We start from the raw sequence: 18,289 nt of genomic DNA on the forward strand, positions 1-18,289 counted from the left end.
CTTATATAGGCTGCATCTACAAGCACAAAAAAGGCCTACCAATCTGACTCTTTGGAGTAGACTGCAATCCTGCTACAAATATCAAAGAGGAAAAAAATAAACCTATGGAATATACTCCTCTCCCTTCGGCAGGTTAGATGGGATGAAAGTTTCACTGGAGAGGTCACCAGACTTTTTATCCCGGCTGTTACCTTTGCCATGAATAGGCCGCATTGTAATTGGTTCTACCCATCCATGAGCACGTCCTACATCCTAACAGGACATGGCGCTCTTAAAGCGAAACTGACTGTTCAAATTCAGATTGGCGACAAATCATCATTGCTCCTGTGGGGAAGATGAATCCTGGAACCACATCCTATTGTCCTGCCCCAACTACGAAGAACAACGGACAACACTTAAAAAAAAGGTTCAGAACATCTTAGAAGTCAATCTTAAAGCCTTAATTAAAAATGAAGACTAACTTTCAAGCCCTTCAAATCTTCACCAGCGACGTCTTCAGAAGAAGAATACAGATGCGTCACCACACTGGATAATTCAACAAGCTCTTGCTGAGCTGTTCTCTGTGTCACCTACCAATCATCTTGGACTTGAATTCTTTTGATCTCTGAGGCTGTTCAGAGATGTCAACCACTGGTGTGTTTTTATTATTAATATTATTATTTTATTTATTTATTATTAATTAATTTTTTTCTTTCTGCTGGTACTCAGGACTGGGCATCCTGAGTACGGGATTGTTGATATCCACTGGTATTGCACTACCTCCAGTGGATGCCGGATTTTAGCGCACTACTGAGACGCAGATAATAGATTATGCCCGGCTCCACGTGCCTTGGGACGGGCAATCAGGCAGCGGTTGCTCAGGTGTTGGCTGCTCACATTTCAGGTCCTGTTTACATAGATTCTGTAGTCAAGACAGAGACAATTTGCCGAGATGGACCAGGTCCTGGAGCCGCTACAAACAGGCCACACACATACATAAATGTCATTGAGTGTGCATACATATATATTTCTCTTTTACTTTTGAGTCTTTCAAAGTTTTATTGCGTTTTACAATTTTGTAAGAGAAGCTGCATTTTCTGCTGGAGTTTCTTACACAAGTTAGAATGATTGTAAATAGAGAGTGTTTCTATTTATGTATTTTTGTATTTATGTAAATAAAAAAAATAAATAAAATACTTAGATTTAAATACTAAGATTTAACCGAATCTTTAAAGATGATGGAGACCCGGTATCGAACCATGAAGCCACTGCCTAAGAAGAGGCGATGCGCCTTAGAATCATTGCTACTATGTTTTAGGAGCATCAGCCCATATTGTGCCACTGCATATTATTTCTGTACAAGAAATAATAATCTTAAATTATAGGTGAAAACCTCATACCTTTGAGTAGGACTGTTAATCTCTCAACACTCAATCGCGAATGATTATAATATGAATTTATCCCCCCCCCGTGTATTGTCATAAATGAATCAAGTTAAAATAACTATTAATTAAAATAGGCATGTATTCAACTCTCATATCACGTCAAGGGAATCGGAAAGAATCAGAAAGACAGCGGCCACCAACCTCCAAAAACCAACCAACACCACAAGCCATCATGAGAATTGAAAAACAATTGTCGCAAAATTCTAAAAACGACTACTAATAAATAAATTAATTCACTAATAAATTAATTCACACGAAAGTTAAACGTTAAAATCGTTATTAACTTCTTTTCGTAAATATGAGAGATTATTTACATAACATGGACCACGCATACATTGACACTACCTTGCAATATGAGGCACAAAAGTTTCACATTAAATTTTAAAATTATGCATTAGCGAGAATATCAACGCAAAATTTTCGAGGTTCTCATTAAGACAAAGGGTAGCGGGCATTAAAAAAAATTAGCACGTGCGGTTTCACAAAAAATTGTCAGATTAACCTTGGATTTCAGAGTTTTAAGAAGTTAATAACGATTTTAAAGTTTAATTTTCGTGTGAATTAATTTATTAGTGTCATCGTTTTTTGAATTTCGCGGCAATTGTTTTTCAATTCTCATGATGGCTTGTGGTGTTGGTTGGTTTTTGGAGGTTGGTGGCCGCCGTCTTTCCGATTTCCCTGATGTGATATGAGAGTTGAATACATGGTTATTTTAATTAATAGTTATTTTAACTTGATTCATTTATGACAATACACGGGGGGTAAATTCATATTATAATCATTCGCGATTGAGTGTTGAGAGATTAACAGTCCTAGTCAAAGGTATGAGGTTGTCACCTATAATTTAAGATTATTATAATAATAATAGGACTTATTGGGCTTCATAGTCCCTTTTGATTTGAACAAGAAATAATATAATTAATTAATGAACAGAAATAATTATGTTCATTACGGTCCGATTTGCATGTTCTATGGGCTGAAAAACCCAATAAAACTCACTGGGGAGAACCCTTTTCCTGAAGCTATGCATCTGTACCGGCTAACTATAACCTCATAAAACTACACCTTTATGATCAGAGCATCACTAACGCCTCAGAAATTCCTCCAATCATCGACGGCAGTCGAACCCAAACCTCTCTAAACGAGGTGTAAGTGTCGAACCCACTATACTGCCACACACTACCCTGTAGAGCTTCTTCCACATCAGCAGAAACAGAATTTATCGGACCATACTATACATTTCCACTACAACCGATGAACGAAACGGATATGACCGTTCAGCTAATATACGAGGTTATATCCTCGAATATATCTCGAACTGGATATAGCTGCTTTTAACTCTTGGCTCTGATGCTTACTGCACCGCAACCAAGAGTTAAATGCTGCAATAAGCATCGCACGCCAGGAGTTAAGGTTAATGTGGGTTGATATTGGAATTCGGGCTTTGAACGACGAAAGACACCGGCGATTCTGCAGAGTGTTGCTTTTTAACTTTTGCTAAAATTAACGAAAGTTGCTAATTATTAATGATCACAGAGTACTTCTTCCGGCTTGTTTTAAGTTTGTTATTATCAGTCGAGGCCACATATTACAATTAATGATGGCACCGAGGCTATGTATCTCTACGCGTAAGCTCATTTCTATGCATTATTACTTCATGAGTTATCCCATTTAGATTAGAGAAGAGACGCCTGCGTATCAGAATCGCTGATCGATATTTTGGTAAAGAAGTAGCTATTAATGGTTTCGATCACTAATAGAAAATTGGTTCTGGCCTGGCAAAAGAATTTTCACTGAAATGGTAGTATAAAGTAATATCACTAAAATGACACATTTAATGATATGGAGTCACATTTAGCAGTGGAGGGGGAGGGGGTTATTACATTTTGTTTCCTGAGTTTGGCCAAAGTGCCCAGAAAAATATGAAAGAACTGTGAGGCCAAATTGAAATTATCTTCCTCGCATTTCCTATATGAGCGGAACGTTTATGGTCTCATCCAGATACGGTGTTTTACATGTTGCGATAAACCCTGAGCTGTGCCACAATTATGCAGCTCTCCAGTTTCGGCTGGTGAGAGTATTATAAGAATGATTATATCGGTGGTCAACCTTACTATTTCTTCGAAGAATAGTCTATTTTATGAGAAGCGAGAGCCACAGATGCAGTCCAGAAATTTTCTAAATTAAGGACAGAAACCTTCTTGAACATGTAGATGGTCGAAAACGTAGCACAGGGAAACAAAGCAGAGAAAGAAAACAAAAATGTAGCAATACACACACAGCAAACATGTTTTTAATGTTCGCTGAATGAAAGACATTCAGCTTAAATATTAGCAGTCCAAACTAGAGCAGAATTTAGGTCGGATGGAAAATAAAGATAAAACTGGAGAGGAATTGTTCCGAAAATAATAGAAAAACATGTAGAATACGTAACAAAAGGCAGGCTATTATTGTGGTGGACATTATTGAAGTTTCATGCTATAAGATTGCCTTAGGTTGAGCTTTTTCCATCTGTCCACTAAACTGTCATTAGAGATGAACAACACGTATGAAAGTACTGCATCGAGGAGCCATTAAAATATAGCTTCTGCGTTGTACTTTCACCCGAACTGTGATATCAAAACCATCACAACTGGAATACGAAGCGAGAGAGTGAAGTACGTTGTAGAACGTAATTCGAGATTCCTTTATGATCAGAGCATCACTAATACACGGAATCCAGAGTTATATTTGAAAACAGATGTCACCTTTTATGTGTAAACATTTATATGAAAAAAGTACAGCTCAAGAAATATGAAGCTAGTGTCAATTACGGAGAGTAAATAAATAAAAACTTGGTCATTTATTTATTGTATGTTGTTTTTATTAATAATATTAATATTACGTACTTTGGATAGAATGTTTCGCTTTCTATCCAAACTGCACATTGAGAAAGAGGAGATAATCTCACTAACCTTTAATTCATATGCATTTCATACAGATATTAATTAAAAGTTATTTCATATCCAATTCATATAAATTAGAAGATAGGAATGTTTTTTAATCGCCTATGTACGGAATTATTTTTTAGACTTCGATTTCAAAATGAATTTCAAGTTAAAAGAAGCTAGCAAATAGTATTTAACCGTCAAATGAAAAAAATGTCATTTCACTATGCCACTAACTCTTACTTCTGCATTCAGTCATATCTCCCCCATGATAGCAGTAGTTTTGACACTATTTCCTCGTTTGGAGAGGTTCTGGATTTGATTTTCAAACAAGGTGTCCAAGGAATCGAACGAGTGGTCGGGTCTCTTGATGACTAGAAGAATTTCTGAAGTTTTCTTCAATCGAGACAGCGGTTGCCAATCCTAAGCAGAAGGAGGAGGGATTTTTCCCTGCGAGTTATTTCAGGGTTTTCAGTCTGCAAAATATGAAAATTGGCCCGTGGACACGCACACAATACACAAGGGAGCAATATGGCCTAAGTCGCTAATGCGCCTAAAAACTAACACATGCACAAGCACCCACACAGCCGTCACTAAAGTAAGAAGTTAGTTAATTCACGTGGTGTGTAACATTTCAGGCGCGTTAGCAAATAGTGATAATTTATGGTTTATATATATATATATATATTGCCAACATATTGTCCGTTCATTCCTCCAATCAGTGCAAGGCAAAAAAGATCATATCCAGTGCTTCACCTACAATATATGCTATAGGGATAGCCTATGTAATATGTTAAAGCGCCTAATAATTAAAAAATAAAAATAATAACAAAAACATTTTTATAAGCTTTGCTGAAAACGTTTATATGAAGTGAGGAAAAATCTCAGCTCCTAGATTTTTGACGCGTTTTATAAGAACAAATTCCTCATATCGACGATCCATATCAAAAGCTATAGATTATCTGAAAATTCAGTTTTATACATTTGTATAATAACCATTTTAATATAAACAGGAACGTATCGATCAAGTCATAGGTAATTTATTGGTTTTATAGGTAACGGAATATGTTAAGCAAGATTCTTAAAAGCTCATGGAACTATGTCAATATCCTTAAGAACAAGGATCGAAAAAAACACGGCGGTATTGAAATAACGCTAGACAACAACCAGGACAAATACCACATATTTCAAAACGTCAACAGCATTTTTATTTTGTAAAAAGGTGCATGAAAGAAAATATTTCTATTAACTTAAAAGGGATTTTGTACGCCAGAAAATTTTAATACTGAAGAATGAAGAATCGTGGCATTTTATTCATCATGATGTATAAAAAATTCCACAAATAATCCCGTCAAGAAATAATAAAAACCACGGAAAAAGTATTAAGGCATCAAGCTTAATCTTATAAAATGAAACATTAGTGAGGGGAAAAATGTCCACGAGATCACATTAACGTTTCTTAACTAATTAAAGAGAGAGAGAGAGATCGTTGACCTTTTAAAAGTGGCGCCCTCTAATCAATAGCGTATTTAGGGGGGAAGCAGTTTCCCCCCTGTATGAAGTTTGCCTTAAATGGCGCCTATGGAAGGGTGCACAATTTCTTGACAGGAAAATAGAACATACAGTATTACAGACAGTAAACGCGCCTATTTTGTCACCTTTGCTCTCCCTGAAGGAAAAACCTGGGTACTCCACTGCCTCTAATATAGAATACCGCACACTACTGTGTAGGTGTATATACATATATATTCACACACATTATATAATTTTTGTATAGCTTTGTTTATTTATTTATTTTATTAATGTATTTATCTATTATGTGAGCTGCTTATACAAGTTCTAGAGACCTATTACAATTTTTTCAGATGTATCTACATTTTACGAATAAAATGTAGGTACAATATTTAATGAATATATTTTTTAATATTAACATACAAATAAATTAGTAATGTCTACAGAAACTCTGATGTAAATTTTTGGTGAAACGTTTGAGCCCATTGGAATACTTTCTATATGGATTGGAAAGTACTGTACTTTTATATTCCAACTGAGGACCTGGAACCATTAGACACAGGAGAAGCACGCTGAACTGAACTGCTTCCTAGTATCTCAAATCTTTGATGCAACTTGGGCACCAACAGCACCAACACAAGAATTGAACAATTTAGTTAAACTATTTCTGTGCTTCTGTTATCCACCACATATTTACAGTTTATTATGTTAATTCCTTTGCATTTGTATGTTAAATAAACACTTACTTATTTGGATTTATTTAAGTATTATTGCTACAAATACACAAAGGTTTTCTATTTCAAAAGGGCACCCAGTACAACTTCTATGTGCAATAAAACCGAGAAAATCTTGATACCGTACATAATTCTGGTGCTCCAAATAAAGATCGCATCTACGAGCTTGGATAGTCTTAACATCAGTCAATGGAAGAAATTTATGAGAAATTTTTGTCGCTCTGTGGCTGATGAAGTCACCAGCGTTACATCATTCATTTTATTTAGCATTAGACATCTTTGTACAACAAAAACACAGTAGTTAAGCGCTGTTTGAGAAGCGATGATAATCACAAACCGACTACACGCCCATTTACTGTGTAATTAAAATCACGCGTATATTAACATCAAGCTCACGACAATATACAGAAAATAAGCAATAAAAATAAACATCTAAGCATCTAAATTGTTCACAGCTGCTTCACACCGATTCGGTTATTTCTAACATCTAAAAGTTAGAAGCTGTCATATTTTAATATAAGATTAAAAACAGAAGATTTTAAACGGGCATGTACACTTCAAGGACGTATTTGTGAATAACTATAAATACTGTAGCAAAGTATGACAATCATGTCATTTACGCAATGATGTTTAATAACGCCATTTGGACACAGTATTAGAATCGATATGAAGGGGGAAGGAAAGAGGGAGGGAACAGGCTACTAATCATGACGAAGCGAAATGTGTAAACAACGCATCACATCTTACCGTGCTTTACAGCATAAGAAACATGTTCCTTTGGGGTTACTAATACCCCGTATCGGCAGGTGCTTTCCTGCAACTACAAGGAGGAGATTATCCAGTCAACACACATTCATAAGAAAGAGCCTATCGTGAATGATATATGGCCTTCTGACGTTGTTGGGACGCATATTAGACAGCACCAAGTAAGCGGGCAGGATTTTGCGATCCATCGGAGCGGGAAACTAAGCCTTGAGAGTAACTCACGCATTTATCACAGTTCTTCTCATGAAAGCAAACTCTGTCCAACTGAAGATTATTCTCAATGATCTCAGCTGACTCCACTTACTTGAAAGGCATGTTTTAATGGCATGGTCTCAGCAGGTGTCATTGAGAAGCTACCGCAGCACTGTTTGGTATTTGGAACGACGTCGATTACAAAGATTTCGCTCAATGCAATCAATGAAGACCCCTTCCCCGACTAATTCCACTCTTAGTGTCTAGACACTGAAATTGACACTTTTTTTACGAGGGGTGATTTCTAGGTAGGGGAGCAGTAAAGGATCAATAATGTCTGAGCAGGTAATATCAGGGTTTCAAAAGGTTTACAAAGAGCTATTTTTTTTAATCTTTTCTTTCCATTTAAAAACAGGAAAACTACGCTCTTTAGAAATTACACCACAAATAAATAAATAAAAATACGGATATTTCAGATTGGAACTTCGATATCCCATTTCTTTCCTCTATTCAGAATTATCAGATGGCTATAAGACAAAAAATAATGCAGAATTAATTCCTGATGTTGAACGAATAAGCACACAGTATAAAACAGGCATATACACATAATACATATAAACCTCTGCTCACCTCGAGTGCGAAGGAGTTAAAAGTTCCTGACCGCATGATAATGTACAACGCAGTGATGGGGAAATACGACTCATTAGGCTGATTCGATTCAGTCGAGTCATTAAGGAAAATGACTTGAGTAATTGAATCACTTGGAAATATACCCCACCTAGAAGTTTGAAATTACGTTTCATGTTTCTTAAGTTTCAAAGTATAAATTAAAATTAGAATGGTTTATCAATTTTTATTAAAATATTTTCCATTATGTATAAAAATCAAAAAACTGAAAAAATATTTAAGAAATTTCTAGAATATTCCAGGTGTAGAAGACTCTTGAATGTGGTAGAACTTTGTACAGAAAGTGCATCAGCCCTTAAAATTGTAGCCGTCCGAATAACGCAAGTATACGGCAATATTTTTTTTACAGATTGCGTCAGATAAGATTGAAACGTGTAAGTGATGACGTAATATTGCATCAGCTGTTACTTTCAGCTATATAAGCACGCTCTGCAAGAGTTGCAATCATTCCTTGCTTGGGTTAGGATGGCAAATTACGTGCAGTTGACGCCACGGAAAAAGGCTGCTATTGTTGCTTCACGTGAGGAAGGATGTTCTTCCCGTCATATTGCTCATAGAGCATCTTATAATCAGTCGACTTTGAGTAGATTTCTTTCCAAACTCCAGAATACTGGTTCTGCTGATAGGAAAAAAGGAACCGGACGCAAACGAGTCTCTACGCCAAAACAGGACAGCGTTGTTTTGAAGCGCTTATGCCTTAAAAACAAACCGTTAAGCTTCTTCGTCTGAGCTGAAAAGAGAATGGGAAGAACATACAGGAGTGGTAGCGAGTGCAGTAACAGTCAGAAGCCGCCTCTACAAAAATGGACTTGTACCTTTCGTCCTAAGAAGAAGCCCCTCGTCACACACAAAATGAAAAAGGCCCGATTAATTTGGTGTAAGGAGCATGTCAAATGGACCCCTGAGCAGTGGAAGTCAGTTATTTTCTCAGACGAGAAGAAATTCAACCTGCATGGCTCTGATGGGGGACACGATTCGCGGTAGACGTGGTGAAGAATACCATCCAGACTGTACGGTGTCTACAGTGTACAGTAAAATTCCCCATCAGCCAAATGATATAGTGGTACATTTCGTATCGCGGAGTAGCTCACCTGCAGTTTATAAAAGGTTCCGTAAATGTCAATGGATACCTAGCTATATTGGAAGGCAAATTGCTGCCAACCATAAGAGACCATTTCAACCTGCCGTGTAACTGCAACTTTCAGGACGACTCTGCTCCTTGTCATCGGGCGAAAAGTGTAAGTAAGCACTTCCATAGTTACTTTAGCTTCATTTATTTCTGCATTAGAAGTTCGAAAGTAATATGTTTATATTTATTACAGATGAAAAATTGGTTGGAAGAACGGTCCATTACAACTGTTAGCTGGCTAGGAAACAGCCCGGATCAGGGCCAGAGGCGGTTCAACTAAATATTAGTTTGCACTTGGTGAACTTTTCATTTTGTTTTCCATTTAAAATGATAAACTAAAGGGCTACTGACATATCAGCCACAATTGTCGTGTTTACCAAAACTGTTGTATAAAGGTATTAAATGCTCATTTTGGAATATTTTGAGAGCACCTGTCAAATATTCCTGTAAAATATACTTAGCTTTGCCTTAACTATTAATAAATATTGTTTTGTTCTGTTTATATTTCTATTTGTGATGCTAGTCATCAATGTAACATACCATCGCGAAAAAGGGTTGAAATTCCTAGGTGATGCACTTTCTTTGAACACTAGTGTAGATGCTTCTAGAAAGTGGGAATATTGTTTCAATATTAAAGAAGATTGTAGATAACTCGAGTGTTTTGCAATAATATAAATTAAGGGTGTAACATATAAAATCAAAACAACTGTCATTCTATAAGCGTTTGGTGTAAATTTTTTGTTTCGTGATAAACATGTCCAGAAATAAGGAACTTAGTGTTGAAAAAGGATGTGCTATTATTATAACTCGGTATACAAGAAAGTTATTCCATGAGAAGTATAGTATTGACACACAACTGGGTGCTTCATTTAAAGGAGAACAAGCAGACTGCCAGTTTGAAGGAAAAACCTCGATCAGGACGATCGCGAGTAACAACAGAAGCACAAGATAAGATCATAATATTCATTTCTAAACACAACCAAGGATTTACTGCACCTGAAATCCGAACTGAATTCAAAAAGAACAGAGAAACTCCTGTCTACATCCACTAAAAATTTCTTAAATAAGAAGGGCGTCAGAAGGGTTGTGTAGCGGTCCGAAAACCTTTATTAAAACCGGAAAATCAAAATAACCGGTTGGCTTGGGCTGAGCCATCAATATTGGAAAACAGAAGTGTGAAAAAAAGTACTGTGGACGGATAAATTCAAATTAGAAAAGTTTTGATCCAAGCATAGAGTTTATGTGAGACGATCAAATGGAGAGAAAATAAAAAAAGGTGCCACACTGTTTATAGTCAAGCACGGTGGTGGTGGTTTCATCATGATCTGGAGTGGGTGATATCACCAGAATTGAAGAAATTTCAAGAAAATAAGGCTGTAAAAACGTTCTTGAACATAATGCAATATCCTCTGGACTTCGACTTTGTGGAAGAAATTTTATATTATAACAAGACAATGATCCGAAGCACAGCTCTAAGCTGTAAGGGAACTTTCTAGCAACTAAACAACAGGAGGGGGTATTGGAAATTATGGTGTAGCCACCCAAACCGCCTAACTTAAACCCAATAGAGCTTTTATAGGATCATCTAGACCGTCAAGTCTGCCCATCTTCACAAAATTTTTGGAAAACCTTGCAGATTGCTTGGAATAACGTTAGCCAATACATTACTATAACATTAATCGTCAGAGTACCACATCTATGTAAGGCAGTGAAAAAATCTCGCGGAGAAAATTTTGATGAAAATTCAGTGTAGTTGTTAATATTATTCATCTCAATATTTTTTGCTGTAAATTTTTCGATACTTAATAACAATAATCTTAAAATACATTGTAGTGCTTTTTTTATATTAAACCTTATTTTGTCTTAGTTAATTTAAATAAATAAAATAACGAAAACTTATATCATATGCTGTGATTCCAAACTTTTAGGCGGTTGTGTATGTCGACATTCGGCGTATTAGCAGTGGCTAGCGAGTAAGAAATTTACCTGACTCACTGATTGGACTCATCGAATATCCAAGAAATTCAACGTTCGAAGGAAATGACAAATTATGCAAATGAATGATTCTACGTATTAAACTTATACAAATGAAATAATTGGGATAAAAAATCTTGTGATGTGTGTGTCGGTACAGATATTTGGTAAATAGCAGCTATACTCCTGACTTACTCTGCACACAAAGAAATGAACAATCGAATTAATAGGTGCTTAAAGCAGCATTTCTCAGTGCGTTCTATTCATTTTGCAAGCCAGTGGAAACATACCAAATTGTTGGATTCAGAATAACAACAGAATGATCATTCGATAATCTGTCTCAGTCGCTTGCACTCATCACTTCCACCTGAGAGAGCTACAGAGGTTATCTCTATACTTCTCTTAGCCGTTGGCTGTTCTTGGAGCCTTACGCCCGAAGCCAACACCCTATTTCCCAAGGGGAGATACAAGCTTCCTGGTTTTTGGAGGGATGAGGGATTAACAAGTAAAAGAAAACAAACATTCGAAAATACCTTTGCAAATACTTTAATATATTATTATAAATGGGAATAGTGCATAATCTTCATACATTATCTTCTTTCCAAAGAATAATCTTCATACATTATCTTCTTTCCAAAGAATCAGCTCTTGGGTTGACTGCATGTGTTGACTGCACATCTCATTTCATTTATTATTATTTTTTTAAATTCAAGTTACACATGATAACTTTGTTAGCTTACGAAATAAATGTGACTGCACATTTATTATTAGTTTTTTTTTTATTATTCATACAATATTAACACACGAAATAACCCAATTTGTTTTTTATTTTACTGTTCAAGCATTACAATGATAATGCACTGAGAAATAGAAAAAACAACTCTAGTGAAATTATGCATTAAATTAAAGATACAGTATAAAATACAATGCAAAGACGGAAAACAAAGTACAATAAAGAGTACCGTACTATAAATTTTAAAAAATATTTAATTTTTTTTTTTTTATAGAACTTTGTCAACCTGTTGCAGTCTGGGTGATGGTGTTTACCTCTTAGAGAAAATACGACACAAAAGTTACAATAATGCGAAATCTGTATTAGTTGCAATTTCATACTCCTTTTGTCTCTTGACAAAATGGGGTGTACATACAGTTCAATAATGGTATAATTTTCGACAAGATTCCTGTCAAATCGACCTGGATTTGTTTACAGCATTTAAAGCTTGCTATGATGTATTAGCTGGATCTGCCAATTCTATTATTATAACTGGAGCACTTGTATATTGTCTGTCGATATCAGCACAATGACAGTTGGCTACTATTCTGCTCCACGAGTTGGGTCACTCATTCATATAGATGACCCAATGCCGCGAGTCACTCATTCATATAGATGACCCAATGCCGCGAGTCACTCATCCACTAACCATCACTAGTACAAAGCACCATCTGTCGTTGATATAAATGTTATCGTACATCAAGACAATACTGAGGTACTGTTACTACTACACAGTGTGGCAGAAATTGGGGAGACCTGATGACACTTACTGTCATCAGGTCTCCCCAATCGAAGCAATCAGAAACCTCAAATTTGTTTTGACTACTTTTCTTCCCCCATAATGAACAGCATAACATCCATTTACAATTTTGTAGCCCTCGGTGACAGCAGTGAGTTCGCAACTTGTCACTCATTTGGAGAGGTTTGGTTTATAAATAGTGTCGGAGACTGAAGGAATAAGGCCCTCTTAAATGGGACACTATATTCCCTCCGCCTAACTCAGGCGGAGGGAATATGTTCTTTCTCCCCAATAAATTATTCCGGTTTTGTTCTGTTTCATTAAATGCATATTGTTCTTGTAGGGATAATAATACACACTATGAAGGTCGCACGTAGGACCACGTACGAATTCAACGCCTTTAAGAAGTTTCCTAATCGCCGACAGAATTTAAGTCTGGCCTTCTCTAAACAGGTGGGAGTTATGATATACAAACTCGCCTAATCTGGCATTTGCCGAGTAAAATATTTTCTGAAAAGTCAATGGCATTCAAATATATTTAAGAACAAGTGTTACAAACGATAAGAGTTAGTACTATGATTTCACATTTAGTATACTTCTACATACGGAATATGTAGTATACATTAGTATACTTCTCCATACTCATCGAGTAGTCATTTTACTTTACTCCGAAGTATGCCGGATTCTGTGATCCATTTTGTCTGTAATATCTGTGATCCAAATTGTATCACAGATATTCAAATTAACTTGTTCTAGAGTAAGTAAGTGATACGCGAATAATGGAGAGCGATTGGGGTAAACAGGAAGATAATAATAGGATATTATGGATCAGGGACACTGCTTAAGCAAACGTACAGCCATAATGTTTAATAGTAGTAAGAAAATAATTAAATACTGGAGAGCGATAGGATTTAACTATTGGACTTACGGTATACATAAGAAGTGAACTCGATGAAACGAATAAGAAATGTAGTGATGTACAATACGATAAAGTGACAAAATATTTTGTAACTTTACTCTACATTTTTTATTTACAAAATAAATTGTAAATAAACAATATAGTTAATTTACCCTAACCAAACTATATAGATGTTATAATTTCGCAGAACATACAGTTCAGTTGATATAAGGCATTAATTTTTAACTTGCCGATTTTGAACTTCTGAAAATTCTTTTCAGACTAATTTAAAAGGGTGTACAACTGAAAACGGAGGGTTATTTTTTAAAGAAATGCCTAAATGAATGCGCCGCGCGCACACAGACACACACACACACACACAAGGCGGCGGGGGGAAACCAGCAAAAAAGAAAGGAAAAGAAAACCTTCAGCAGCACTTTTAAGATGAAATCCATTAGAGGGAAGGAGTCTTTTGTTGATGTAATTACTCACACGTATTCGTAGCAATGATATGAAAAAATAAGAATGAAGACCGTGTACGTTTACATAAGAGAGAGAGAGAAATGAAAGTTTCTTTCTTTTTCCCTCTCACATACAAAAGACTTTTATTTATAAAATTCCTGGAATTGTGAATTCTTTAAGTCCAGGTAGATTACAGTGAGGTACAAACACGGTTGCCCATTTCTCTTATCAAAAATTTGCATAAAGTACATTCAAGTAAAGCTTATGGAGTCAGTATATTTTATCAACGGAGGCGCTACGTTGTCAGTTCGCAGTCAGTTAGGGTTCGGGAATAGGGGTCGACTGTATCTCTTTAAAATTCGTGTTCTGAATTGCTAACGAATTTCAACGCATTATATACAGAAGGAATGTCCCTTAGGACGTTCGCAAATGACCGATGTCTGCTGCATAACAAATCACGAAGAACACAGATATTCAAATTAACTTGTTCTACAGTAAGTAAGTGATACGCGAATTAGCGAGGATAAACGATAGGAAAAACGCCCGTGGAAAGAATAATCACATTATTCTAAAGCTTCCTTAATGGTTGAACGGGCTAAGCATTAAAGAGGGAGGAAATAGTGTTTTCTGAATTCTAGCAAGATTTAGGCATACTACATTGCGAACTCATCAAAATTCCATCTAGGTATACTGTTTTAAGCTCAGTTCCATCCTTATCTGTTCTATGAATCCCTCTTACCCACGAGAGGTTTCATTTCTTTTATTCGTCGGAGTTTTTGGCACGAGATGAGAATCCGAATGGACGTCAATATACGTTACGATCCTCTCCCCCCTTCTTTAGAGAGTGTGAGTGGCAAGCTCTACAAACGTAATGCTAACATTGTAGCTCGCAGATAAGAGAAACTGTCATGAAGAAGAAGAAATTTTAAATTTAAGAAGGGAAGTTTTATGTAGAAAGCTATCGGGGTCGTAAATTTCATGGTTTAAAATGCGCGGAAGCAATGTCAGATCGAGATACCTAAGACGGTTCGGTAGTCGAAACAATAATTCGGTTTTATACACACACGCTCCAGGCTACTAAATCAGCTAAGGAACCTTTCTCCATATCCTATCTCTTACGCCATAAATCTAGACATTTGCGGAATTCTCGTGTGACCGGCTTTAACATCATCACTTAGGCGGGGTTAGTAGCCAGACAAATGATCCTGGTCCTAACAGCAGTCCGCGGAACGCTATGTTGTCTGCTAACCATGGAGGAAGGAGTCGGGGGGGGGGGGGGGCGTCCAGATCATTAATGTTACAGGGCTCTCCCTGCAGTCATTATCTGAACACAACGTCAATAACCAGTATTTTTTTTTTATTTTTTTTTTCCCCTTTCTGTGTCCTCATTCCTTCTATGAGGCGGAGGAAAGACCTTAGTCTGGCCACTACTCTCTTATCGTACCCATAAATCCACCATTACAATGCGCTACTGACTTAGATATCCGACCTAGAGCGCGGCTTAAGGATTCTCAATCACGATCTTTAGAAAACTGTCTTTAATTTTCTTTCCGATTACTAACTCCTTAGCCAGACTGACTGTAGAATTAAGTGGGCGTAATCAGGAAGCTGTACCGCAGCTTGCACGATTAATGTTTTACCCCCCCTCCCCCATCTCTCCATCTAAACGACAGCAACACAACTGGGACACCATATCTGCTTGAACACAATTGGAAACTCGACCAGTAACTGTACAAAGGAAATGCCACGAAGTAATTGCTGTTGCTGTGGAAAATAATCGAAGTGTTCATGAAATGGCAGCTGTAGGAAACTCACTGTTGTTAGTGTTACCTATAAGTGACAGACGCGTGGGCACTGGAGATCCAATTATTTGTTTGCCTGGTTAGACAATCTGCAGATCAACCGTTTAGTTCTCTCCCCCTCTCAACCCAACCCCAAACAATGTTCGGACTACAGCCCTGTTAACAGAGAGAAATTAACTACTTCCATAATTATTTACAAATGTAGTAGAGATTTCTAAATAAAATAAAAAAAGTATGCCCTTGTAGTACATATTAACCAATTTCCATGCTATCGTTACTAATTAGTATGATGATGCTACACATTTTTTAATATTTTCACAACTAAACACAGCGATATACACTTCAATACAGAAGTCTGGTTACGAATAATACAGGAGTGAACACAATCAGAAAGTGTATACAGGAGTATACACTTCCTGAAAGCTTTATTTGAACCATGAGATAATAGTGTATTGCTCCGAGACATCGCATGCAATTAAGGTTGAAAAGTGACATGACGAATACTGGACCACTCAAGTAGCACAACTGTTACATGAATTGTGATGCGGAAGAGGACTGTGCTAAAGAGTATGCCTTTCCAGTTCATTCACAGATGCTCATTGGTACTGAAAACCGGAAGTTGGTCTGAATAGTGCCGATAATTGTAGTCTTTCTCAAACCACTCACAGATATTTGGGGAATGGTTGTTGCAGTCATCTTGAAAGTACCCTTGTCCATATGGGTAAGCATGCAACACTGCTGGGTGAACTTGATCCACAACAATGTTCAGATATGTTATGGCGTTCACGATGCTGATTTGTGGGATAAAGATAGTACACAACAGGATGGTTCCAGTGTCTCGTGTGGTTTTCTCACAGATAAACTTCGATTCGCCTGCTGTCCACCCTTTGAGTTCCTGGTACTGCATACATATTTTACCCTTGGTATCCGAGGTCGCTGGGTTCAGTGAAGGTCTTCTACTCTCGCAGTGCATATTTCATAGGGTTCTTCGCACACTGCTACCTTGTGAGGTTTCCGCAAGAAATTCGGAGGCTAATTGTTCCGCCGTTTTGCGGCATCTGGAGCGGATTACACTCGATGTACACTGCAAACGCTGAGCTCCTCGCTCAGTCATCTTTTCGTCCATATTTGCGCCTTTTCACGGATGTTTTACAGGCGTTTTAATCATTCCTTAGAAACTCAAACGGCACTAAATTAGGGATGAAAACAACAGGCGGCTCAATGTCACACACTTGGCTTCCCGCTCCGTACAAATGCCATAGAGAAGAAGGCCTAGTGAGTGAGTGACCTTGAACTCCTGTTGTTTTTCCTCCCTTCCGCAGTCTTAGAATTCTCGACAAGAGCAGCCGTTCTCTTTGCAGCATTACCTGATAAACGCGGACTGATAATCACACCTCTTCAGAAGCCCATGAGATCCTGTAGGACTGAACTGATTTGAGCACTAATTAGGTCGCACAGCCTTATAATGAAATCTTACAACATGTGACCTCTTTGATTTACAAATTTTGTATACGCTGTTGCGTATAGCACATTTAGTCTATGGACTGAGGTCTCTCCGGTCCACAGCGAATAATAAAGTAATACAAGGGATAAGCATTAATTTGTTATTCGTCATTTGTATAACCATGGGATCAGCGTTTAACTGCAAAAGATATTAAGTAGAGTTCTTCTTTCAAAGAATTCTCAATGGGGAAAGGTTTGGGGGAGGAGAATGCCAGGAACTCACTACCACAGATTCTAAGGAATGATTAATATTTATTAAGTCAGTTAACAAACTGAATAGTTTTATGATTGGTAATAATATTTTAATAAAGTAATTTAGTATGCTAAAACGGATCTTGCTTTAATTCTATTCATTGGCGTTAACCAGCCACAAAAATTATCACAAAGTAAAAAAACAAAACATGATCTTATAATCAAATCACCTAACTGGGAAAAAAATTAGAAGGTCCATGAAGAAACTCACCTGATCACTATCATGAGCTATCCAGCCATCGTGACTCTGGAAGAAAGAAATGGTTCAGTTATTCTGATTCGTTATGTGCAATTACGTTTTTGGGAAAAGATAAAAATATTACATAAGCTCTTGAACCCATTAATAGTTCCACCCAAATAAAAATTTAGAAGATAATGAAAAATTTGGGGACAAAATAACTTATAAAAAAAATAATAATAATAAATAAATACTTCGGTTGACATATACTGAAACGCTTTCCAGAATCACACTTAGTTCTTTACAGCACAAATTCGATATAACATCACGAATAATGAA

General features: G+C 36.8%; 1 protein-coding gene across 15 annotated transcripts in view; it reads right to left on the bottom strand.

The window, feature by feature from the left end:
* LOC150090662 (MAGUK scaffold protein DLG1-like) overlaps nt 1-18,289 on the bottom strand; it is an 800,778-nt gene that overhangs the window by 275,773 nt on the left and 506,716 nt on the right. For 12 of the 15 annotated variants that reach the window (XR_016546888.1, XM_090372078.1, XM_090372070.1 and 9 more), the window contains one exon: nt 17,984-18,019. The exons of the other annotated variants lie outside the window; for them this stretch is intronic. Coding sequence is in view for 11 of the 12 variants with exons in the window: in XM_090372078.1 (XP_090228204.1) it covers nt 17,984-18,019 (36 nt within the window). In the remaining variant the exon portion in view is untranslated. The remainder of the gene's footprint in view (nt 1-17,983; nt 18,020-18,289) is intronic. 15 annotated transcript variants of the gene reach the window in all.

Source organism: Mastigoproctus giganteus, chromosome 1 (genome assembly GCF_048544385.1).
Source record: "Mastigoproctus giganteus isolate SK-2022 chromosome 1, ASM4854438v1, whole genome shotgun sequence".
NCBI lineage: Eukaryota > Metazoa > Arthropoda > Arachnida > Uropygi > Thelyphonidae > Mastigoproctus > Mastigoproctus giganteus.